The sequence below is a fragment of the Lachancea thermotolerans genome (assembly GCF_000142805.1).
Source record: "Lachancea thermotolerans CBS 6340 chromosome C complete sequence".
Classification (NCBI taxonomy): Eukaryota; Fungi; Ascomycota; class Saccharomycetes; order Saccharomycetales; family Saccharomycetaceae; genus Lachancea; species Lachancea thermotolerans.
This window is the reverse complement of record NC_013079.1, coordinates 304,674-328,327: the sequence shown is the minus strand read 5'-3', so window position 1 is coordinate 328,327 and position 23,654 is coordinate 304,674. Positions and strand designations below refer to the sequence as shown.

General features: G+C 44.3%; 11 protein-coding genes across 11 annotated transcripts; 5 read left to right on the top strand and 6 right to left on the bottom strand.

Annotated features, from left to right (window-relative positions):
• Window positions 1-41: 41 nt before the first annotated feature.
• CAT8 (DNA-binding transcription factor CAT8) lies at window positions 42-3,662 on the bottom strand (the record flags this gene model as incomplete). The annotated part of the gene is made up of 1 exon (XM_002552343.1): window positions 42-3,662. The coding sequence occupies one exon, from the start codon at window positions 3,660-3,662 to the stop codon at window positions 42-44; it is 3,621 nt and encodes a 1,206-aa protein (XP_002552389.1).
• Window positions 3,663-4,192: 530 nt separating this feature from the next.
• Window positions 4,193-4,957, top strand: GPI12 (N-acetylglucosaminylphosphatidylinositol deacetylase; the record flags this gene model as incomplete). Its single annotated transcript, XM_002552342.1, has 1 exon — window positions 4,193-4,957. One exon carries the CDS (start codon window positions 4,193-4,195, stop codon window positions 4,955-4,957), a length of 765 nt encoding a protein of 254 aa, XP_002552388.1.
• Window positions 4,958-4,997: 40 nt separating this feature from the next.
• Window positions 4,998-6,653, bottom strand: AEP2 (Aep2p; the record flags this gene model as incomplete). The annotated part of the gene is made up of 1 exon (XM_002552341.1): window positions 4,998-6,653. The coding sequence occupies one exon, from the start codon at window positions 6,651-6,653 to the stop codon at window positions 4,998-5,000; it is 1,656 nt and encodes a 551-aa protein (XP_002552387.1).
• Window positions 6,654-6,774: 121 nt separating this feature from the next.
• Window positions 6,775-8,199, bottom strand: RIT1 (tRNA A64-2'-O-ribosylphosphate transferase; the record flags this gene model as incomplete). The annotated part of the gene is made up of 1 exon (XM_002552340.1): window positions 6,775-8,199. The coding sequence occupies one exon, from the start codon at window positions 8,197-8,199 to the stop codon at window positions 6,775-6,777; it is 1,425 nt and encodes a 474-aa protein (XP_002552386.1).
• A 163-nt stretch (window positions 8,200-8,362) lies between these two features.
• Window positions 8,363-11,209, top strand: DSS1 (exoribonuclease II; the record flags this gene model as incomplete). The annotated part of the gene is made up of 1 exon (XM_002552339.1): window positions 8,363-11,209. The coding sequence occupies one exon, from the start codon at window positions 8,363-8,365 to the stop codon at window positions 11,207-11,209; it is 2,847 nt and encodes a 948-aa protein (XP_002552385.1).
• A 438-nt stretch (window positions 11,210-11,647) lies between these two features.
• On the top strand, window positions 11,648-12,478 carry KLTH0C03652g (uncharacterized protein; the record flags this gene model as incomplete). Its single annotated transcript, XM_002552338.1, has 1 exon — window positions 11,648-12,478. The coding sequence occupies one exon, from the start codon at window positions 11,648-11,650 to the stop codon at window positions 12,476-12,478; it is 831 nt and encodes a 276-aa protein (XP_002552384.1).
• Window positions 12,479-12,553: 75 nt separating this feature from the next.
• MRPL33 (mitochondrial 54S ribosomal protein uL30m) lies at window positions 12,554-12,808 on the bottom strand (the record flags this gene model as incomplete). The annotated part of the gene is made up of 1 exon (XM_002552337.1): window positions 12,554-12,808. One exon carries the CDS (start codon window positions 12,806-12,808, stop codon window positions 12,554-12,556), a length of 255 nt encoding a protein of 84 aa, XP_002552383.1.
• Window positions 12,809-13,111: 303 nt separating this feature from the next.
• On the top strand, window positions 13,112-14,599 carry NGL2 (RNA exonuclease; the record flags this gene model as incomplete). The annotated part of the gene is made up of 1 exon (XM_002552336.1): window positions 13,112-14,599. The coding sequence occupies one exon, from the start codon at window positions 13,112-13,114 to the stop codon at window positions 14,597-14,599; it is 1,488 nt and encodes a 495-aa protein (XP_002552382.1).
• Window positions 14,600-14,622: 23 nt separating this feature from the next.
• Window positions 14,623-16,359, bottom strand: YKU70 (ATP-dependent DNA helicase YKU70; the record flags this gene model as incomplete). The annotated part of the gene is made up of 1 exon (XM_002552335.1): window positions 14,623-16,359. One exon carries the CDS (start codon window positions 16,357-16,359, stop codon window positions 14,623-14,625), a length of 1,737 nt encoding a protein of 578 aa, XP_002552381.1.
• A 1,382-nt stretch (window positions 16,360-17,741) lies between these two features.
• TAH11 (Tah11p) lies at window positions 17,742-19,445 on the top strand (the record flags this gene model as incomplete). The annotated part of the gene is made up of 1 exon (XM_002552334.1): window positions 17,742-19,445. One exon carries the CDS (start codon window positions 17,742-17,744, stop codon window positions 19,443-19,445), a length of 1,704 nt encoding a protein of 567 aa, XP_002552380.1.
• Window positions 19,446-19,497: 52 nt separating this feature from the next.
• SPF1 (ion-transporting P-type ATPase SPF1) lies at window positions 19,498-23,124 on the bottom strand (the record flags this gene model as incomplete). The annotated part of the gene is made up of 1 exon (XM_002552333.1): window positions 19,498-23,124. One exon carries the CDS (start codon window positions 23,122-23,124, stop codon window positions 19,498-19,500), a length of 3,627 nt encoding a protein of 1,208 aa, XP_002552379.1.
• Between the last annotated feature and the right edge of the window lie 530 nt (window positions 23,125-23,654).

Genomic DNA, 23,654 nt, shown 5'->3' with positions numbered 1-23,654 from the left:
GTGTAACGTGGTAATGCTGTTGCGCAGCTTAAATCGAGCACTTAAAATCCAGAATTCTGCCAGCGGAATAAATCTTGTAAGTTCTCATCTGTTTCCGAAGCTGGAGCATTACGAGGACGATCTGAATTAGGTGTAATGGCTGCAGCGCCAGTTGTGGAGTTCCAGCGGCGCCGAGGACCTCGGTGGGGCCGTGTTGGCATTGTAATCGCAGAATCTTCCACAGATTGATCTTGTGCGTAAGTATGATCGTAACTGCCGACACGGCGTTGTTGCTGCGATGCCGGATCAGTAGAAGAGTCAGCCAGCTGCGAATGCCCAGCAACCAGTACACCAGCGGTTTCTGCGCCGGACTTTCGGCGAAGCCCTGAATCATTACGTGTATCATGATCAGAAGTTTCTGCTATTGGTTCCTGCGCTGCTTCTGGAGACCATGCCAATAATGGTGCTAGTCCGAGCGAGGCATCAACCGTAAAGCCGAAGCCGGGATCAGTCGTGTTTGTTTGTTGCTGCTTTGCCTGCCGCTGGTTGGAGCCAGAAGAGCCAGACCCCATGAGCATGAGATTCAACTGTGACGAAGAAGCGCCGGGAACACGATAGTAGTCCTTTAAAAAGTCTCCATTGCTTGGGACGCGGAAAAGCCCGTCATTGAATAATGTGCTCTGCTGGCTGTTAGCATTGACGGTGTTCTGGGCGTCATTTCCAGCAGTACTGTGCGCTTGATCAACGCCGACCATATTCAGCATCGATGCACCGCCACTAAGGTTAGGCATACCGTTGTCGGTGCTAAAAAAAGCTGTCAAGTCCCCATTGCTGAAGGGATTATTGTTTAAAACAGGGTCGAGGTGAAATGCTTCTGCAACAGTGCTGTGCGGTTGGTTTTGGTTGGACCAAGTTGCGGCGTAATGTTCCTGTGTATTTCCATTAGGTTGCCCAGTATTCTCCACACCAACTGGGGTCTCACCCACTTTGTCTGTGTGTTCAAGCTTAACCCTCTTCTCTGATGGGGAGCTACTGTCTGAGCTCAAAGGAGTAAGCTTGGTTGCGTTTGATAAGCTTGTGTTATCCTCCTCCTTCTTCCTTTTTGTACTAGCAACATTAGCAGACCGGCCCATTAATTTGTTGTAATAGCTCAGTTTTGCCTCTAACAGCTTGTCGAGCTTTCCAGCTTTTGTGTGTGGCGGTTGCATGATCAACGAGACTGCCATATCCAACAAAATCAAGCTATGCCACGAAAGAGAGCCTGGAATCTCTAGCCTTTTCGTTGTTTCCAACTCTTTGACAACATCCAACAATAGCGCCTTGTTGCCTTGGAACAAAGCGCCACCCTTCGTGTACTCTAAAATACCGCGAGCGCTCAAGAGGGCAAAACGCGCTTTGATTCGGGGCAAGTTTAATGCAAGTGGCAGGTGACGTGATTTCAGAGAGGATTGAACGCTGAGGAACGTGTTTGTCGCTTGCTGTAGCAGAACGTAAGATGAGGAAGAGCGGTCAGCGCCACTGGATGCATCATCGAAAGCTAGCGTAGCGTCCGTGTCGACTTCTGAGGCCCCGCCAAGTAGAGGTTTTGCTGCGAGGACGGGCAAATGGACTAAGCACTTCACCAGGAAGTAAAGAACCATGAGCGTCCTATTGTCGCAGGAAGGTGCGGTCGAGTAATCTTTTTTCCAATGACTTCCGCTGTTGAGTTCTTCCATGTTAATGGTGCCATTTACATCAAGCTCGAATGTGAGATTTTTAGGTAAACCTCTTCTCCAACTATCCAAAGCATTCTCATGGATCAAAGCAACTTGCTGTGCGATAGAAGATGTCATTCCTCGCTTAAAAATTGAGTCTAAAATGTTTCCCAAAATTTTAGAAAATCTCAGCAAAGACAACGAAAACTCCGAAACTTGGCCTTCCAGCCTTATCACTTGGTCCGCTAAGCTAACACCGGGATGTCCATTTTCACTAATAGGGAGCGCGCACTCGATTTCATGGTCTTTGAGTAGACGTGGTACACCCAATTGTAAAGCGGAGAAGACATCTAAGTAGTAAATTCCCCAAAACAAAAGTCTCCGGTCGCCTTGTTCGCTCTTGCTCATAGTGGAACCTTCTGTTCCAAGAACTGCACTGGGGCATCTATGCAACCTAAGCTGTTGTGCCATAGAAACAATAGTACCCCTTAATTCGTAAACTGAAGAAACTTCACCCACATTCAGAAAGTAAAATAATAGCAGGGACATCAACTGAAGAGTTTTTACAGAGGTGGTCTTGACCGAAAAATAGGGATTTAGTTTCAGTGCCAAAATTGCGTTGTTATAGTAGGCCATAATCCGAGAGAATTTACTCTTTGCTGGAAGCTGCTCTCTTTTAACCTTGCTCATAATACCCAGTTGGCAAACCACAAGTAAAATGCAAGCAAATATTTTGTAGGAGATGGATTTACTGCGGTGCGCAAATGATGAGTTAGCCTTGCCAAAAAAATTCGGATCCACGGTGAGGCTTTCCTTGAATTTGTTGTAGTACTTGTAAAATTCATTTTCATTCAATACAGGGATCAAAGCGTGGCACTCCTCGAAATAAATAGAGATGAGGTCTTCAATCTCAGAGATTGACAAAAGTTCCACGTCGTTATCAGAGCCCAAGTTAAACTTACAAGAATCCTTGAAGAAACGCATAGGGTCATCTATCTCCCACAAGCTCGTGCATTTCAGCTCAGTTAAGCCATCTGTCGTTGGAACTACCGCTTGCGACGGTTCCTTCAATGATGCTAAAAGTGAGGCTGTATACAAACATTGCTTGGATGTGAGGCCATGAACCTGTCCAAGTCTCGCTAGAAGCTGGGGAATAAACAAAATCTCTTCGGTAGAGCGCGGTACTGACAGAGCCACCAGACAGGCAAGCTGCGTTGAGTATTCATGGTTGGCCATGGAACTGAGAGCTTTGACAGCAGGAAGACCCGGCGCTTCGTGCTGCTCGAAGGATATTGTTGTAGGGTCGCTTAGCGTAGTGCTTACAGGCTTCTCATGCAGATGTGGATGTGAAGTATGGTTGCAATCGATGCCTTGACATTTGTGGTTCTCGGGGACTTCATGACCTGCTGGTGACGTTTTATTAAGTAGGTACAGGTTAGTAGAACTGACGCGAAGAGAGCCACCATTAGAGCTGCTCAACTGCTCCAGCATTTGCTCTTCTTCAGTCGAAGAGGGTTCTGGGCGTTTATTGGACGAATACTTGTAGACCAAATGCATCTGCTCGTCCTTCAAGTCGCATAGAGCCACGAGCCTCCTGTTCTCAGCCTCTAACTCCCTGACACGCTCTTCGAGCGTCTCAGTGTAGCCACGAGGGAAGGCTCGGCGCGACAACTTGTCACTGACTTTGCATTCAAACCCGACTGCTGCACACTGTGAGCACTGTGGTCTTTTACCATCGCAGCGCGTTTTCTTCGAGCGGCATCGGTCGCAAGCTTGCGCCACTCTGTAATTTGAGGATGGTGTGACCGATGCAGTGGGTGATATGCTGGCCGTTGCGGTAGTTTGTGTATTAGTGTTTGCCTTTGGCTGCGCGGGTGACTGTGAAATAGAAGAAGGTTGGCTAGAAAGCGGGTTAATAACGCTTATGGATTGTGAACCCAGCGTTCGGATAAACCGCGGTCCAAAAGACTCATTCTCCCGCTCACCCATATTAGCTGGCTCTTTGTTTGTTGTGACAGCCTCTGCCGTTTAATGGGTGAGGTCTGTTGAACTTAAAAGAACTGGGGTCCTCTATAGGTTGTCGCCTAGAAAAATTTGGTTGGCCACTCAACGTTGAGATTATCGTTGAACAAAATAAAGCTTGGCGCGCCTGAGAATTATCCGCAAAGAAAGGCCAGTAGCTTGCTAAGACTGAAATGATGATTTGTAGTTTTTCATGAAGCTGAACCCACCGAAGTTGGCGCTCCTTCGTAATAATAGTTTAAACGTGCTAGAACATAATCGTTAATGATGATGGGCGTGACCGTATTCTTGATTGAGGAACTCTTGAGCCTCTTTTCTAATCTTCATACTGACCAGCTATCGGTTGTCCCCGAGATACTTGGTGCATGGTGCTGGCTCTTTCAGTCGCCACTTCACTTCTCAGATCCGTTGTTTTGACATATTATGTGGGTCTGCGATGAGTATGAAAAAGTGGTGGTTTGTAGATACCACCTATTCACCAATTGCAGAAGCGTGTCATGAGGATTTTAAAGGTTGTGTGCAAGCTGTTGGCAGTACTGTGCATTCTGTATTTTGCAAGTTCTGCTCGGATTAAGGCGTCCAATGAGCAGGCATTTACCACCCTATTTTCTGTGCTGAACCCGACGTCTATCAACCTAGTAATAGCACACCCAGACGACGAAGTCATGTTTTTTGCCCCAACGTTGCTCCAGCTTGACCACTACTTTGATACTGATATTCCTGTTTCTGTCTTTTCTCTTACCGACGGCGGTGCCGATGGCCTGGGGAAGCTTAGGGAGGAAGAGTTGCGGGATTCAGTGCATCTTCTATTTCGCAGAAGGAAAGCGGAAGTTACTGTCCTGAACTTTGAGGATGGTATGAAGGTTGAATGGGACCTACAAAAGACGTCAGAAGCCCTAAGAAAACAAGTCGTCGGCGATCAACCCCTGTTTCTAACTTTTGATGACCATGGGGTGTCTAGTCATATAAATCACATTTCATGCTACGAGACTGTCCGAAACCTTAGAGCGGCCCACCCAGAAAGCAGAAGTTTCAGCTTGACGAGTAAACGTTCTATCTTTCAAAAATACACTGCTTTCGTTCCTTCTCTTATTACGGTGCTGAGAGGGAGCAGACAGGCTGTGTTCATGAGCACGTTCAAACAATATTTACTAGCACTTTCAGTCATGATGAATGCACACACCTCTCAAATGGTATGGTTCAGATACGGATGGTGGTTCTTCAGCTGTTACGTTTTTGCGAATGAGGTACGAGAATTTTAGCATAATGCAACGTCATTAAATATTTGTGTATGTAAAGCATCTACCACAGCCTTCCAAGAAGCATACTATCTTCTTCTTCATCATCAAACCTTTTCTGTGCCTTCTGGGCTGCCTCTGTCCTCCGTTGTTTCCGTGCCGAGTAAGCGTTTCTGTGTTTCTCGAAGTAAGCTCTAAGTGTATGCTCTAACAATTTGTTGGGAGACCATTCTTTTATGAACTTCAAAGGCTTGTGATAATACCCAAGATGAGCCATATTTTTTAATATTAACTTCGCAAACTTTTGAAAGAGCACCGCCTCATGACGAGAAAGGTTTGCTTTTTGGAAAAACGAAGAATAGCACTGTTCCACAACTTCAATGGCATCCCGGTAGTTGTTGGTACGTGATAATACGACAAATCTTTCGTTCAACAAAACGGCGTCTGCTGGAAGTTGTCTGTTTCGAGCGGCATGCCATTCTCTCATCACCCTCCAGCACCCACGAGATAGCTCGCCTCGAGGGTCCGTTTTCTCGCTCCATACGCGAGTACTCCACTGAAATAAGCGTCTCCAAAATACATGGTCAAGTTCCAAAGTTGGGTATTTAGCCATAAACCCATCAATAAGGTGAAGTGCAGAAGAGATGTTTTTGTTGCTTGCATAGCTGGTAAGAACAGCCACCAATACTTCAGACGATGGACTTGTAAAGGATGCATCTGTGACCTGATTGTGCTCTTGTAAGCTAATTCCCCAATTTCTCCAGACATGCTCCTCAAGCAATTTAAGCTGGCCCATAAATCCTAGCGAATAAACCACAGCGGACTCTAAAGCGGCCGATTTTCTGTGGAACCAAACACTTTTGGGATCGCTCAAAAGACTCATAAAAGTCAAAACTGATTTGTGGTCAAGGGCTTTGTAAGAGTGTGAGACAAGTTGGTATCTATTCTTGCGAGCCCCCAACCTTGTGGAACGCCCCAAGTTCTCATCCAAAACTTTCCAATTCCGCGGCAGCGCTCCGCACCTCAGCTGAAGATAGTGCGTTGCTGTAGCTGAGTCACAAGGTAGTTGGTTGTTGTTAGACTTCAGAATGCAATCTAGAACAGTTTGCGCTTTACGAAGTTGCGCAGACCGTATGAAGAATCTAATAAACTTGTTGAAATCATGCAATTGAAGAGGGCTGAGCGGCCCCGGTGTAACAGTTTTGAGATAAAGCTGATACAAACTAAACACCATTTCTGTGCCAGACACATTCGGCAGAGTTGCGCTCAGCTTATGCAGTAAATTGTTTACACTCAGAAGGCCTTCAATGAAGGCTGAAAATTCAGCGATTGACAAATCGTTATTTTGAAACATCTTAGCACCGAAGTTTTCATCCATTCTCGATTGTAATGTTAGCTCAACTAAGAATGCCATGTAGTCCCTGGAATGAAGGAAAGATCGAAGCTTGTTGCATGGTGAGGAAAAACCTGACGAAACTTGTTCCTCATGTAGTTTGGGGATTTTTGCAGTGTAAACGCGGCTTCTAAACCTCTCGGATCTTTCCCGGACCGCATCATTTAAGGTCTTTGCCGGCTTATTTGCGTATTTTGATGCAGCATTTTCTGATGGATCGGCAATTGGGATTTTTAATGCAGCATCTGAGGCTGAGTACGCGACGGACAGCGTGCTATTGAAGTTCTTTAAGGTCAGTGAAAGCGAGCCGCACTTCCTCGAAAGCATAGTCTCCTCGAGAAACTCACTCGAGGGTGTTTAAAGTACCACTTTACCGAAGTCACTATATTAAAATTTGTCTAAATCATCGAACGTTCAATATGATCCCAGAAATTGTTGAAGCTGGCTATTACATTAAATATGCGTTGACACTGTTGAGCGATGCCCTTGGTGGATTAACATTTCTGCCCTCAAGTTTTGTTATGATTTTTGAAAGGTGCTTCTTAATATCAATCTTGTGAATGCTTTGCTGTACGTTTAAGTCCCAACTCCCAACATTGTAGTTTCTGCATAGTATAGCGAGCGAAACGCACACTGACATGTCCTTTCCAGTGTTACAGCATACCAACATCGGCAGGGAATTGGGTAGATATGCTTCAGCAAGAGGGCATATTTTTATCAGCTCAGTTCGAAGCGCTTTGGAACTTTTTTTACACTCGCTCTGCAACTTGAAGATTTTGATTGCAGCCTCGTCTTCTGATAAGGTGACCGTGTTGCTGAGGATAATCACTAAAGAATATTTGAGCCTCAGTTCTTTGACGAGGTGTTCACCGAGATGGACATTGCTTGAAATCTTGCCAAGGTGCAATTCTTCAGTAAGTATGTCTGTGTATAGGATTTGATCAAGAGAGAGGCCATTTTCAGCAGAGTTTGGTTCTTGGGGATGAATCTTGTCTTCAACAAAACTTTCAAGCTCTTGATCACTCAGGTTAATATTGCTTAAAATGCTAATATGTTTCCAAAATAATTCTGCTGTCAAACCTTGAGCCCATAGCTCATGGTCATCAGCCGCACCTTGAACGTATGTAAACCCGTGCCGTTTGTCTACGCCGTCTTGACATTGGTAACTCACAGTGCAAAGTACAACCGGTATAAAGTTCTCTAATTCTGCTGTGTGCCATTTTTGTGAGAGCACTTCGCCCGTGAATGGGTCTCTTTGTGAGCTCAGTAAAGAAGCACCCGGAAATACCCATAAAGGGCGTAGAATTTTCCCCTTGAATAATCGGTCAATGTCTGCACCTGTGAGAATGTTCATTTTCTTGAATTTTGCTACTAAATCCGGAATTCGGGATTTGATACGTTCAAACTCAAACTCAGAAACCGTTTGGGGAGGACAAAAAAGCACTTCGCCCTCGAGCCCTTGATACTCTAAAAGAAGTGAATTGAGAACCGCACACCAGATAGGAACCGTTTTGCTTAAAGCATCCGGCATACGTTTGCCTCTTCTGGTGCTGTCAACCACTACTATCCCTCCACTTGCAGCGAGCGCTGGAAGTAAATGGAAATTCAGCCGCCTGAGGCTAAAATCCCATTGATTAGTATGACCATCGGTTGATTTGAAATAGCTTGTTTGCAAGTAATCTTTGGGATCGCAGTACCAAACTCCGCATCTCTCGTTTGGTATAATGGGATAGTCTGGAAATACGGCCTTAACCTGCTCATCGAGAAATTTATGGTCAAATACGATGCTTTGAAGACGATTTCGCAGGGACCTATACTCTTTTTTAATTTCCCTATTGAGGAAATTGATAGTTTGATCGCTAGTAAGCTCCATTGATTAGGGGACCTTGAGATTTTTTCTTTGAGGCAAGGCTTGACTCACCGGCATGTGAACGACACTGACCTTTCAGTATTAAGTTGACAGATCTTTCGCGGTTAGATTGATTCTATGTAATTACACCTAATATCACGTGTATTAAACTCTGGACAACTAAATAATGATCGAGCTCATCTCCGGTAGCATGGACTTCACTCAACAGAAAACCATGGTCAGACATTTTCATAGAGCACTTAGGGCGCTCAAAAAAAGCCCTGAGACTCTAAAAAGTCTTGACAACATTCCTGGTCCAGCGAAATTTGTTTATCAGCGGCCAGGTCAGCTTGAGCCTGGTGTTGAAATTAAACAGCTTTCGCATATCCAAAAAGGGCTTGACGAGCGCTTTTACAACCAGCACTTTCTTCCTTCAAAAAACTGGTGCAGAGACAATGCTGTTAATTGGGCGAATATGAAAGACTACTTGAATATGGATTTGACTTCCCTTTCCTCAAAACAAAGAGCGGACATGAATGATTCTTTGAAGCCTGAAGTGTTTGATAGTGAGAGCGGCACATTTCGAATGCACCCTAGCCACCTCTTGGACTCTTCACTAAAGATTGGTGACTTGGTTCTACTGCGGTCAGATCCTTCACAGCTGTGCATGTGTGTTGAAGTACCGACAGAGGTAACAAATCCAAGTTATGCATTTGCAACTATAGACGGACACATCAGGTTTGGTGAGCGAAATATGATACTTCTAAGGATACCCTCTTTCCATAAAGCAGCAGCAAAATATCTAATCAAGGAAGAAGTTCCATTTCTCAATACACGCATAGGAGCCGTAAAGGACAGCCCAGAAAAGACATTCATGCTCTCGATTGTTGCGCGCCAGCTTTATACCTCTTACGTTCCTTTCGAGATAACGAAAGCAGCATGGAACCGAATGGGCGTAACAACCAAGAAACTGGAACTCTTACACAGGTTCCTACAGCGTTCTACAGGGCCTTGGCAAATGTCAATATTCAAACTTTGTGAATTGGTGGCACTATTAGACATTGATAAGTGTCAGTCTTCTTCTACTGGCTCTTATATTGAGGGAATCCTGAAAGAGGCTGGTATGTTTAGGGACGCGCATCCCATAGAATCTTTTTCAGGTCGATCTCTTAAAAGCATAGATGCCTCTGACTTTTTAGCCACTTACTGGTCTTTGGTACAGCAACAGGAGCACAACCTATGGGGCCAAATTCATTCACATAGAGCAATGTTAACACCTATTTCTGTGACAGTGCTGCCACTAACGTCGCATCATCTTTACTACAAAGAAGTTTTGAAAGAACTCAAGAAAGATAATTACGCGGCTTTAGAATCTTTCGCAAAGCTTATCAACACAGGGGAACGTAATTCTGCTAAACTACAGTACCCGCAAATAAGTCGACTTTTGAGAGATTACGCTGCAGGCAATTTCCACAATAATGGGCCTATAATAACTATTGTTTCAAAACTTTTCAGGAAACTAGATAAATATCAAAACAACGACATTACAAGGGACTTATGTCATGAGTTTCTACAAGAGCTAACTTGCGAGTCAATTCCAAACCCACAGCTCTTAAGCAACGAAATACGCTCGCCCTCGACCTCAGAAAGAGCAGTTCTGGAGCAGAAAATATATGATCTTGCATTACCAAACCAAAATGATGATATATCACGGCGCCACGACTTTGGGAAGATGAATGTTTATTGCATTGATTCTGAGACAGCTCACGAAATCGACGACGGCATATCTATAGAGGCAACGGGCGAAAACGCCTACACCCTGCATATTCATATCGCAGACCCTGTTTCACTATTTTCAAACTCGCAAGAGGGCTCTTTTTCGAAGGAAATTTGGAACATAGCTCTTCAGAGAGGCTTCACTTCTTACCTGCCTGATTGTGTCACGCCAATGCTTCCTAAAAGTTATTCCAAAGCCGGCGACTTGGGAAAAGATGGCATTGCATCAAAGACGCTTTCATTCTCGGTTGATATCAGGTGCAGAAAGAACAACGTGGAGATTCTTGAAGAAACTTTCAGTGTAAAATTGGGGCTTGTTTCGCAGTTTCCTCGAGTTACGTACAAGGTCGTGGACAGGATACTTGGCCTTGAACAAGACGCAAGTCAACAAACTCAAGAGCTGAGAACGTTGCACAAGATTGCACTTTTGCTGCGTTCGAAGAGAGTAAAGGAGCAGAATGCTATAATTTTTGGCGAGGGCTTCAATCGGGGCCTTGTGAAACTCATGCCAACCCAAACCAACACTGCAACCGCACTCAGCTTCGAAGACCAAGAAGAGACTGCATCGACGGTTTTGGTGTCGGAAATCATGATCTTGGCCAATACCATGGCGGGCAAGTTTTTCAGAGACAGGGGCATCCCTGGCGTGTTTCGCTGTTATAAAGGCCTCCAACTCAAGGATAACGCACGCCAAGGTTACAACTCTTTGCGTGATATGATGCACTCGCAGAAATTCCCGTCTGCAAAGGACATTGCTAAGCTCTCGTCTTTACTAAACTCGAGTTTTTATAGCGCTCGAGCTGAGAAACATGAAATGATTGGAGCACCTGCATACCTTCCCGTAACGTCGCCCTTGAGACGTTTTGCAGACTTGGTGAATCATTGGCAGCTACACTGCTACCTCGCTGGGTTTCCCTTGAAGTTCTCAGAAGACCAGGTTTCAGACTTAGCATGGCACATACAGTCGCGAGACGTGGTTTTACGCAAGGCTGCGAGGGACTCGGCTTCCTTTTGGACTTTGGTGCATTTGAAGTCTCAGCAAGAGCTCAACCCCTCTCGCCGACTCTCTGTTATGGTCACCTCAGTTCCTCGACTCGGGGTGGTCCGATGTGTCCTTCCGGAATTGAGTACTGCTAGAGGCATTCTTAAACTCAAGCCCGAAGCTTCGTCTACTGTCGCTATCGGCGATGTCGTGCATAACTGTAGGATCACCAGGCTTGACTGTTTAGACAGCATTATGGAGCTGGAAATGCAGTGATGCGAACCACTCTAGTACTGGAAACAACTAAGGAAAGGCGAAATGGTGTTTAAATGTGTCGATTTAAAAGCCAAATTCGTAACTTATAGAAATCATGTATATATAAAGGGAGCAACGTTTCCATCATTCTAAAACCAATGCCAACTGACGTTGTTCTCATGGCATTAACCGTTACATATTTTGAGAATGGTAAATAACCTAAACTAACTCATTAATTTGTCACAATGACGTTTCCTGTTTTGGAAAGAAGTACACAATATGCACAACACGCAGTTTTCAAATTATGAAAACATCATCCAGAAGCTGGGGTTAGCCAAAACACTGACTCTGCAGTTATCAACGTCTCGCTTGGATTTCGTGGCGTTTTATTGTTGTTCCGCTTACTTTTAACTGTTGATCAGGAGGACCCGGATCGCCCGCCGACAACTTGTTATACTAATGCAAAACCCACAATACAGCGGTGTAATGGGACAAAGTACCCTTAGAAACAACATGGTACGCACCGTGCCATCTCCAAATCAGATCACAATGATTCCGGTGCCCCATCTTCAGGCTCATAAAGGCGAAAAGCGAACATTGCGAAACACTAGCCCGCTACGGAAATCTCAAGATTTCGAAGGAAGCAAGCCCACAAATACAGGAAAGTCAGGAGCGGGAGCTAACGGGCATAGCAATTCGAGGCAGCGGTGGGTAGACGTGAAAATCATTGATGACATAAAATGCCCTACCTCAAATTCCGAAAAACCTAGATATTTGACGGTACCCGGTAAATTTGATGTCAAAAGAGGAAGATCGGGCCTTATAATAGGAAGCAGTTCGAGAGTGGCTTACTACAGGCTTGCGGAAGTCCCATTCCAGGGGAAAAATACTAAGAATGAGCTTTTGAGGAGTATAATCGACGCTGCGCAACCTGGGTTCTTCAGGAAACAACCAATAGGCGTCTCGGACGACCCCAAATACCTGGTGAGTACTCTAAAGGAGCTGCCGAATGCTGTACACGAGTACGCAGACCGAGTGAGCGGGTTTACTTTAAAGAATTCCAAGGCCAATCCCCTCGCCAGATTAGCTCTTCAAGAATCCGCCGAAGTCAACGAAAGTGTTGATCTAAGTTTTGACGGTAAGGCGATGAACAAAAGTGACATCTTCAAGATGGTGGACTCTTTCTCGTTGTTTCCAGATGACGATACTGACGAAGACGAAGCCCCTCATTTCCACATGGGGTCTATTTTGCCACCAGAAATCACCAACAGCACAGTACCGGACCTTTGAATACTGGCTTATTCTCGGGTGAGATCAACCTTTTCGCGTTTTTCATTAACTATATACAGGTTTTAGACACACTGCTTACACTCTCTTTTCCACAGTGAAGCCCGGGTTTGATTTCCTGAGCTCCCTTTGCTGCTCCTTCGTGAGAGCATGCTCTGTGACTTCGACTCTCACGACCTCCTTGACCTTGGCGATTGAACCGGCAATCGATGGGGTTACCTGACGGTAAACTACAGAGCCTGTCTTTCCCAAGCCGAGACTCGACACAACGCTTTTGGTTGCTTTCGGAAGCCCTATAGTTGATCTCGAAAGTGTAATCTTATAAAAAACCATGTCTAGAGGCAGGAGTTCCTTGTGTATCTCTCTTGTCTCTAAGATCCAGCTTGACGCTCAAAAGTTCATTTTTTCGCAGGGCAGACGATTACGAAAATACTGAGTACTTCTTGATGAATATTATGAGTACCAGAAGTTATCTCAGCACGTGATAAGAGCTCGGTCTTTTGAACGAATAACGCAGTTAGCTACTGTAATCACCGGTAGGGTCTTAGGCTTAACAGAATAAGCCATTAAATGGCCGTTTGACCAACCACAAGGAGTTTTAACGGTAGCAGAAAGCCCATCAAAAACCGTTCGAAAATGGAGGAAGAAAGACTGGCTGACAAGGTCAATACGCAAATCAAGCAAGATAAAGAGAGGCACTCTGGCGAGAAGGGCCACAAGTCAAAGAAGAAGGGCGAGAAGCCTCCCAAGGTTAGTCCAGAGCATATTGCGGAGGTGAGGGCGCAGCGAGAAGCAGCCAAGAAAAAGAAGAGGGAGGACATGATAGCGCGCGGACTTGATCCAGACTTCCCGCCTGACCTGCAATTTATACATAGACCTATGCTTTCTCTCAACCCGAGTGAAAACGCAAACGGGTTTGTTTTCAAGCTCATGACTTACAACTGTTTGGCGCAGGCCCTGATCCGCAGAAAACTGTTTCCCACTAGCGGTAATGCGTTGAAATGGTTCAAGCGCTCGAGAGTTCTGCTTAACGAGTTCATGCACTACAACTCTGATGTGCTATGTCTGCAGGAGGTTGATTACATTCAGTATCAATCATTCTGGAAGGAAGAATTCGAGAAGCTAGGGTATGAATCTCAGTTTCACCGTCATGGCACCAAAAACCATGGCATAGCCATTGTTTGGAAACGTGACATGTTCACAATGGTTGACAAGATGTTAATAGATTATGACAAAGAACCTTCAGGTGCTCTTGAGCCTAGGACTACAACGAAGAACGTTGGGCTGGCTATTGCGCTGGGCTTCACAAAAAAGGTCTTGGCAAAGTACCCAGGTTCATCAAAACGTGGAATAATTGTGGGAACCACTCATCTTTTCTGGCATCCGTTTGGAACTTTTGAAAGAACTAGACAGTGCTATGTCATGCTGAACAAAATGAAAGAGTTCATGCATCGCATCAACGTCCTACAAGACAAGGGAGCGACTCAGGAGAACTTGTGGTATCCCTTTTTCTGTGGCGATTTCAATTCCCAACCATTCGATACACCTTATCTATCAGTTTCTTCAAAGCCAGTTACCTACAAAGGCAGAGCTAAGACAGTCATTGAATGCAGCACTTCATATACATTCTCCAAAGCTCGCGACGGAGAAGAGTGTGATGATGAAGAAGGTGGGAATATTGAGAAATTTGGAGACGGTCAACCAGAACATCCCGTTCCTGAAAAGTTCTCTGCAACTGAAGAGCAAAAAGGCCTGGTGGAGAGCATGGCCTCCCTCCATAACTCATTAGACATGAGGGGTATTTCTATCTATTCGGTTGGGTACAAGCATGTCCACGCCGAGAACGCAGGCTTGGACAATAACTTTAATGAGCCAGAAATATCTAATTGGGCTGAAACTTGGAGGGGTTTGTTGGATTACATCTTTTTTATCAAGAAGTGGGATTTCTCGGATAAGGCGAGCCCCGAAGAGCTTGAAGCTTTCCAAGATGAGAACGGTATCAAAATTCGAGGTCTCTTGAGGATGCCGCCAGCTAAAGAAATGCCTAACCATGGGCAACCTCATGAGGGTGAATATGGAAGTGACCACCTCTCGATGATGTGCGAGTTAGAACTAAAAATATGAGTTTCAAAAACTGTGGAATTAAATTATTTCTTTGATTTCTTGGAAGTAGTTTCAGGCTCCAGATCTCCGTTGAGTTCTCGATTATACATGCTGTTCCAGGCCTTTACATAATTACTGAGTCTGGCCTGAACCGGGTCGTCTGATTCTGCTGACTCCAGTATTTTTGCTCGTACCTGGTGTAGCTTTAGCAGAGTATCATCTTTCTTCAAAAGGTGCTCTTTGGATCCTGAAGTGGGGTCAACTTCGACTTGTAGTAGGTAATCATGCAATAATTCAAAGTGCTTTTGAAGAGTTGGGTTTTCGAAATCAGAAGGTCTGTAGGAATGTCTTAAACTAAAATAGCTTATCAGCGTTTCTGTGATTTTGCACATTTGCTCGAAGGTTTTGGTTTTGGACAAGTTCCCATGATAGGCTGTGGGGGGGAACTTTCGTATCTCATCTATGAAAGGTACTCTTGTCAAGTAAAATCCTTCGTTATGATCATTGAAGTTTGAAGGTGTCAAAGTGTACAATGACGGGTTGGAATTACTTTTCAGCTTCCCCCAGACTACAGCAGACTTTTGCTTCTCTCTGAGTTTTCTGAATAAAGATGCCATTGTTTTGATGGAACCTTTAAATACAGAATCATCCGGAACAACGAAAGAACTGTTGCTGATGTTGTTGAAGTAAAACACGCATCTATTTGTGTCTCGAAACCCAACCAGTTTCAGGAACGAATCGTAAGAAGAATAGTCTCTATTCATTTTTGCGATCTCGTCTTCTGAAAGCTCAATATCCACCTCGGCAAACTTGAAGACTTTGACAACTCTTTCGGTGACATCTTCTCCTGTATTGGCGTCCAAATACTTGCGGTGGGACAAAGCTTCCTTCCGTAGTCCGTCATGATCATATACCTGTTTGTATTTTGAGCCTGCTCTTTCGTGGGATATTGTTGTGTACCCTTTGATTGACACTTGAAAGTCTGAGGCTTCGTTAAGTATTAAAGAACATTGGAAGCGAACTCTTTTGATTTCCTTCTTTCTAAGCACGCGAGATTTAATGAGCTTAGCGCTTATTGGCGTCGTGTTAGGGCCTTCATACTTAAAGGGGCCATCTGATGCTTTTTTCTTTGCACCCAGCTTAAGTATGTCGCTATAGAAGCTTTGATCAAAAGGTCTCTGCTCAGAACCAACAAAAAAAGGGATGATGTTTATGAATGAATCATCGAGGTCATCGATGACTTTCCGAAGCCTGTTTTTAGCTTCACGGTCGTCTGACTCTTTTGGACGGTCATTATCGGTGAATAGAAATATCTTCTTGTTATTATAGGCTTTCTGCCCCTGCACGCTTCGAGAAAACTGCTCCTGCAAAAGTACAAATACTGCTTCAAGCGACGTGTTTTGCTTGTCATTGAATGGGAATTGCTCATTTAAAGTAGTAATATTCATCTTTAGATCGTCAAGTAGATCATTGAGCTTCTTCATGCTTCTAGCATTGACGTCAAGCAAGGGTAAAAACTCATAGATGCCGCCTTTTGCACCTTCATGACTGCATTGGAAAAAGAAGCATCCAATTCCTGTACCGGGCAGGATTATTATGACTTGTGTCATGAGCTCGAGAAGAGTTTCCAGTATTTCGAGGAGTTGAACTTTGTTGAGATCAAAGGGCTCTTTGAACATAGCTTCAGAGAGCTCAACGCAAAAAATGATACCTTCATGAACTTCGAACTTCTTATATTTTGATTCTGAGTCTTTTCCCTCGTTTCCCACCGTTGCATCCATCTTTGTTACTCTCCGTTTTGATCTCAAACCTTAAACGTCTTTTAGATCATGATCCCAACATGTGAAGCTGATTGGTAGCTCATTTGATACTAACCTGACTAAGTAAAGAATGAAGTTTTATGGTTCTTACGCCAGACTAGTGAGATCTGAAGAGACCCCATTGACTGTGCTTTGACTTTATGCGTTGATTGAGCCAACGCTATTTTTTATACTCTAGTTTCGAAGGTTGGGATGTAGTTTCTGCCTCGTTATTCCTGAGTGTGGCAAAGTACTTGTAAATTACGAACCATGGAGCATGTCTCGTGCGGGCTAGACCACTTTACTATGGCACTTCTGGTCCCTGCCATTTTAGCACGGCTGTACTTTGTAAACGAGTAAATTAGAGCAAGCTGACATCAGAGTGCGGTGACACCTCAGACTTCTTGACGAGATCGTTTCTGAGGGACATTCTGGTTTGGGCGACCCTGCTACTTTCGACAACATTCATGCTATTCGTTTATAGTAGCTTATACTATAGCTCAACGTAACTGTTCAAGATATTTTTCATGTGCCAGCTCCAATGCCAGCTTTAATCTTTGAGAGGCCAAAATGGCGGTCCGCCGCAGCATGCGAGGTTTGCGCAAATAAACTTTCTTATAACATCAAAACGATCTGAAGCGGGTTTGAAGCTATTTTAGAACCCCTAGGGTGAAGAGAAGGTATTGTCCTTTACAACACTTCCCTTTTAATTTTTGCTGAATATTCCTTGGCCTGTGCATATGGTATACTCGTTGACGTGAACCACGCGAGAAAGCAATTGGTCCAGCTCTTCGCATATCTGCGGCTCCGTCCGTGCCCATAAAATCTTTGAGCAAATCCTGAGGATCGCAGCTTGCACAGTTTCGACCACTTAAATCAATCAAACGCACACGACATAGCAAATATCTAAAACCATAGTTGTAAAACGAGTGCTAGAGAATTATGCACTAATCTTAACTCCAGGGCCTGCAGGCGGGAACATAGAAAATATAATTTCGCTTTTTTTGGTGAAAGGGGAATCACGGTCGCCATTAGACTCACTAGTTGCTCATCTGGCTTTTCCGCAGTAGCAGGTTCCGTTTGTGTCTTGGGCCGCTATCATTGTTAGCGGTTTCTAGCTCGCTCAATTGCTCGAAAGTTCCGAGTTCCAGGAGAGCTTTCTGTTGCCCCAAGTTTTATTATCTCAATCGCATGTGCTCATGTCAGATTTGTCGAATTCGTGTTTGAAGATGCCTGCCAAGGTATATATCGATTTATGTTCTCCAAGGTCATCGCACTTCAAAAATGTTTTCGAAGAGCTAGCAAAGAAAGTCTGATTGTAATTATTTGTGAGCTACGCACCTCTGCTAAAGTTTTAAAGTAAGATGCTCAAGGTGGTCGATCTCAATGTCATAACGACCGAAGATGAGCTCTTACCCATAATGAAAAGTGTTTTACGAAATGAAAGTGTCATATTACTGAAAAATTATGCAAATATGGAAACACTGCGAACGCTATCTGGCATACTAGCAAAAGATTCTCCTGATGATTTGGCTGGCTTCGACAGTAACTTTGTTGGCTGTACCAAGCTCGAAAACGGCGTTAGTGTGGAGCAGTTCATTGGCAGCGCAGACAGCGTGGGCGTACAAAACACTGCCTTGAGTAAAATGAGCTCAAGACTAGTCAAAATAGCTATCTTCTTTGCCCGTATTTGCCTTGCTGCGGTAAATTTTGAGAAAGAGGAGGCTGTACTCAACGAGCATAATAGCGCTGTGAAGGTTACGCGGTACCATAAACCCATCTCCAAGTCTGTGCTAGATTTGGAGTTTGACTATGAAGATGAATATGTTTTACACAATTCCCCTGGCATCATAACAGTATTTCCTGTTGCCCACGGTGTACAATTCAAGGAACATGGGAAATGGGCACCATTGCAAGATCCAGACAGCATCTTGATCCAAACAGGTACTTTACTCTCACATTTTTCCAATGGAATGCATGCATCAGATTCTGTTAAGATTTCGACTACAAATACTACATACCTGACAATATTCCCAGCATTAGAGTCTTTTGTCAATGGACAGACGGTTTCAAGGTTGCTCTTGTTGAACCAGCTTCAAGAGTTTCCTCAGGTCGCAGAGGTTTTATATCCAAAAGAGATGGCTCAACAAAACCTTGTCAAAAGAGTTGATTTTTGCAAGGGCATCTTCAATGTCACTGATTCTGTTATGTCATTGTACTGTGTTTCTAGGTCCCTAACATCGTCCAACCCAGAGCTGGATAAATTGTTACCCCAAATCTCCAACATGTTAAAGAAAAAGGTCTCGCAAGATGACTTTCTCAGAATGATGTACATATGGGATGAGGCTTACATTCTAGAGGTCGGTAACGATCATGAGATTACGATTGGGCTGCCGCCCTCGGGACTATTAAACACACTGACAAACAAATCCCGAAAGCTGAGATACACTGAGCTGGCAGATAAATGGCTTTCTGATGCAATCTTACAACCACAAATACTTGCAAACGTTCCTGCTTTAAAAATACGAAAGAGGAGAGCCAGCAGCACCTCTGATATCCAAGGGGGGCAGGTTCAGGAATTGCACGCTCCTCGTGCGTTAGCCCAACCGAAAAAGAATCGAACAAGAGGTTACATTGCGAACACGAAGGAGAAGTTCATGTTCAAAGAGCTCTCGAACAATGAAAACGGTGAGTCTCTATTGGAAAGGATTCGCGAAAAAGAACGGAGAGCCGCTGCACTTTTATCCCAGAGAGAAAGGCAATACGAACAGTTTCTCAATGTCAAGACATTTCAAGTGTTTGATATTCTAAACTCTCTGACCCCTGACAGACCATATACCACTACACATTTGATATCTTTGATCGTTGACAGCTTGGTCGATAGTAATAATCCAATTGGCGAAAGAGAAACGTATGATATACTTCTTCGACTACAAGCTCTGTTGAAGGATAAAATCAAAATCATTGAAGCGGAGGGATCCCTCAAAGTTTTCAGATGGCCAAGTCTTGACCGGCTAGTCCTTGAAAAGAGAATAAAAGAGTCAAACGAACAGTTGTTCAACGGCTAGATCGTTTATAAAACAAAGTTAAATTTACAAAATGCACCTTTTTCGCGAACACTCAATCGCGGGCAGCAATATCAGCGGCTTTAGAATCCATGAAGAAGTACTTGAACACGAGTTCTACTGCCCAGCTCCCGAAAAAGTCTATGAGCAGTGTGGCTGTTAGTTTAATCTTGAAAAGATCCTCCATAGGTACAAACTTCATGGTCGCGTTCAATTCTGGAGAAAATTCGGTAGCACCTGCAAGAGCCAGACCTCCGACGGCAAGCAACCCGTAGTACATGCCTTTGTTGCTTCTAATGCTCTCTCTAAAGGGTTCACCCTGATAGTTGACAGCAAAAGTTGAAACCTGCTGAGTCAACTGAATCATGAAAATACCAGTGTTCAGCAACGAAGGAGTGAAAGTCTTTTCCAGATCGATTTGAGGCTCACGAGGCTCAAGTTTGTAAATTTCTAATGTGATGTAAACCAGGGTTGCAATATGCACGGCAAATTGCCCGAGAATCGATCCCATGATGTAAATGTTAAAAATGCCAGGTTGAGGTCTCTCCTTTGAAAGCTTTTCAAGTGGCTTACCGCGGGAGATACTGAGGAAACAAACCGATAAAAGGAGACCAGAAGTAGTGGCTTGTCCGTCACCAAACTTAACACCGGCTAGGTAAATGACAGACAGTGAGTAGGCACTGATCAGACAGTTTAGAGCAAGGATTTTGTACATTTGAATTGTGTTGATAAGTGCGCAACGCCCCTGTCTAATGATATTGGTAACAGCAGACACATTAGCAAGTTTCGAGGTAAATGGCGCTGCACATGAAGCGTCTCCTAATTTTAGAGAGGGGGCATCTTCACCATCGGCTTCTCCAAGTGATCCCATAACCATGTCTGCCAAGTCGCTAGCCTTTGGATTTGATGGTTCCGCTTTTTTCGTAACAACTGGTTTTGAAGCGGCCTCGGCGGCAAGCTTTCTCATTTCGGGTGTTATCTGTAATCCCTTCTTTTCCAAAGCTTTTAGGTAGTTAGGGTTAGAGGGACCAGGAGGATACAAGTGCGCAATAGGCTCAGGAACGGGTGGATTAGGTTGACCCCATCTTTCCATAAATTGACACTGCTTGTCGTACATGCCCTTCATGCCGTCAATACGGCGTTGGTCGTTCAGCTTTTTTAATCCTTCTTCTGTACCATTCAGCAATGCAATACCAACATGAGCTTGTTTTAATGCACCAACATCGTTTGTACCATCACCACACATCAAAGTTTGGTAGCCCATATCCTTCAAGCTGTTTAGAATAAATTCTTTTTGGGCTGGAGAAACACGGGCATAAATCCAAGTGTGACGAATGAGTTCGTTCAGTTGATGATGTCCACTGAGCTTAGCCAGCGCATGTCCGGTGACAGCAAGGTCATATTTAGCAAAGATTTCAGCGTGCTCGAAGGTGTCGCTTTCTGGGTTGAATGGCATCATTATCGTTTCGTTAACGTTTCTCAGAACCAAAGAGTGATTAGATCCATCGACGGGTTCATCAACGATCAGGCACTCTCTTTCGGCTATACCAACCTCTTTCGCAACATGAACCGCAGTTAAGGGGTTGTCACCAGTGATCATTATACAGCGGTGAGAGGATTCGTTCAACATCTTTATAGTTTCAGTAGCATCTTCCTTCAATGGGCACTGGAATACCAAAAAGCCACTAAATTCGAGGTCGACCTCCATGTCTTTACGGTCAAGGTTCTCGACTTGCTTGCTTGATAAGTTTGAGAGATCCTTTGAAGCAAGAGCAAGCACTCTGGATCCTGCGCGAGTGAAATGTTTGTAGATGTGGTCGTAGTTAGAGGGAACCGTGGTGAGTCTTTCGCGAATGGTTTCTGGAGCACCTTTCACAGCAACAAACATTTTGTTGTTGTGCTTAGCAACAGAAGAAGATCTTTTCAAAGCAGAGGAAAATTGGAAGCGGCGTAAAATTTCGATCTTGCCAATATTTTCTTTTTGCACAGTATCTTTAGCACCAACCTTCCAGTTGCAAGCCTTCAAAGTTGCCTTTTCCATTGGGTCGCCAACGACTTCGCCGTCCTCCAAAAGTACAAGCGCGTGAGCAGCTCCAACAACAAGAGTCGTCTTCAAGGATGCATCATCGGCTGGTGACAAGGCATCAACCTTCTCACTTTCTTCGTTTATCCCTGCAAGGCCTTCAAAAACAAGGTCCTCGCCGGTTAGTGTTCCAGTCTTGTCAAAACAACAGACATCAATCCGTCCCGCTAATGGGATTCTGAACGGTTCGGTGCAGTAAACGTAGAACTTCGATAAAGCCGCCAGAGAAGTATTCACAGCCATCGTAAGCTCCATAGGTAACTCAGGGGGAACAACCGAGGTGATAATCAAAATACAGTCAACAATTAGTTTGGATTGGATTCTGCCCATTTTAGTACCTTCAGTCCAGACGTACCAGGAGGCAGCGATAGCGAAAATCAATAAAAACAGAATAAAGTAGAGCGCCTCTTTGTTTCCCACAGAAACGCGCTCTGCAGAGTATATCATAACGCGAACAAGACTGCCTTGTGAGGTTTCAAATCCTGTTTTGGTGACTACTGCCAAAGCTCCATCGTCAGGAGGAGCAGGAATCGAAGACAACTTTTCGGAAGCGTTAACTTGAAGAGCCTTTGTACCCCCATGCAGCACGGAGTTCTTGTCTAGGCCCTCTAAATCCAAAAGATCGTCGTGAGGGCGAAGTTTAATTGACTCTTTGAGCAAAGGAGTGGACTCACCAGATAACATTGCCTCGTTTACAATACAGGATCCCTCCAAAAGAACTAAATCACATGGAATAGCGCTGTCTTCAGCAGTTCTTGTGATAGAAACAAGATCCATAGGAAGGAGTTCAGTCGTTTCAACTGAGGACCATTTACCGTTACGGAAGACATGAATTGGGTAAGGTTTCACGCCCATAGTTCTAAACTCGCGCAACGTTGTTAACCTTTGGAAGACTGCTGCAGCCTCCATAGCGATAATCATGAACAGATTGAAGAGGGAGTAGTACCACAAGTCATCAAGCAGCCACAGACAGACACAAAAGATCTGAAAAACGAAGAAGGGAGCGACAGCGTGTTCTTTGAAAAGCTCAGTGAAAGAAGGAACAGGAATGTCGAAAGAGTTGGGGCCGTACAATCTTTTCAAGTGGGTCAAGTCGCCAGAGTGGCCTTTGCAGTCCTGAAAGACCCCGATCTTAGGGGATTCGTCCACAACGAATTTGGGACTTGTGAAAACACCTTCATCGGCGTTGAGGAGAAATCTCTTCTTCTGGAACTGGAAGAAGACCTGCAAATGACCGCCTTCCTGTACACGCTGAATCTCGACGATATCGTCGGCGCCGTTATTGGGAGTCGTGTGGATCAGGATGAAAGAAGCTTCGGCAAGACTGGAGGCGTTGGCGTAATTGAAATAGCTGGCGATGTTGACATTCCAGTATGGAAGCAGCATCACCAAGATGTTAAGTGACACGATACCACCTAGGTAAACGAAAGTCCATTCACCTCCGCTGATATAACGTTCGTAGTCCTTAAAATACAGATGTGCAAAGGTGGCGTATAGCGGCATGAACGGCAGAACATAAGGTCTGAAGAAAACATCTTTTTTTATCAAAAGACGAGAGTCCTTGACAAGCGGACTATCTACTGGCGACCTTGGTGCCATGGCCAGTTACTTTGTCAATTATCTTTTCTTAACTCACCTTTGATTTCCAAGTAGAACAAACGATTACAACATTTGCCACTTTTATATATATCATGATCAACGCAAAGTAGATAACTTTGAAAAATCGAGAAGGTGAGGCGACAAACTACTAACAGAACACGTAGGTAGATTTGATATGTGAAAATAAGTCTATCTTGGCCTCATTGAAAGCGTTAACATCACTATAAATCAAAATTATTTAACCGGTCAAGGCCGCATTCCTTTGATGAGTCTCGTACTATTCAGGGCATATGCCCAATCAGTTTATATACTGTTCGTGTCGAGCTGAGCTCGAGCAGGTTCTTCTGCCGCTGTTAGATCTCTTTCTTGTTCTTTCGTTTAGCGGATGAGTTGTTGGGACGGGGAAACATGATAATAGTCACCTGACTACGATTTTGGATGCAGGAATTAAGTTATAGCTGGCATTTACTTGCAGTGAAAGGACGCCTGGCATGATGAAACGCAGCTACTGTAGACTTTTATTCTTACCA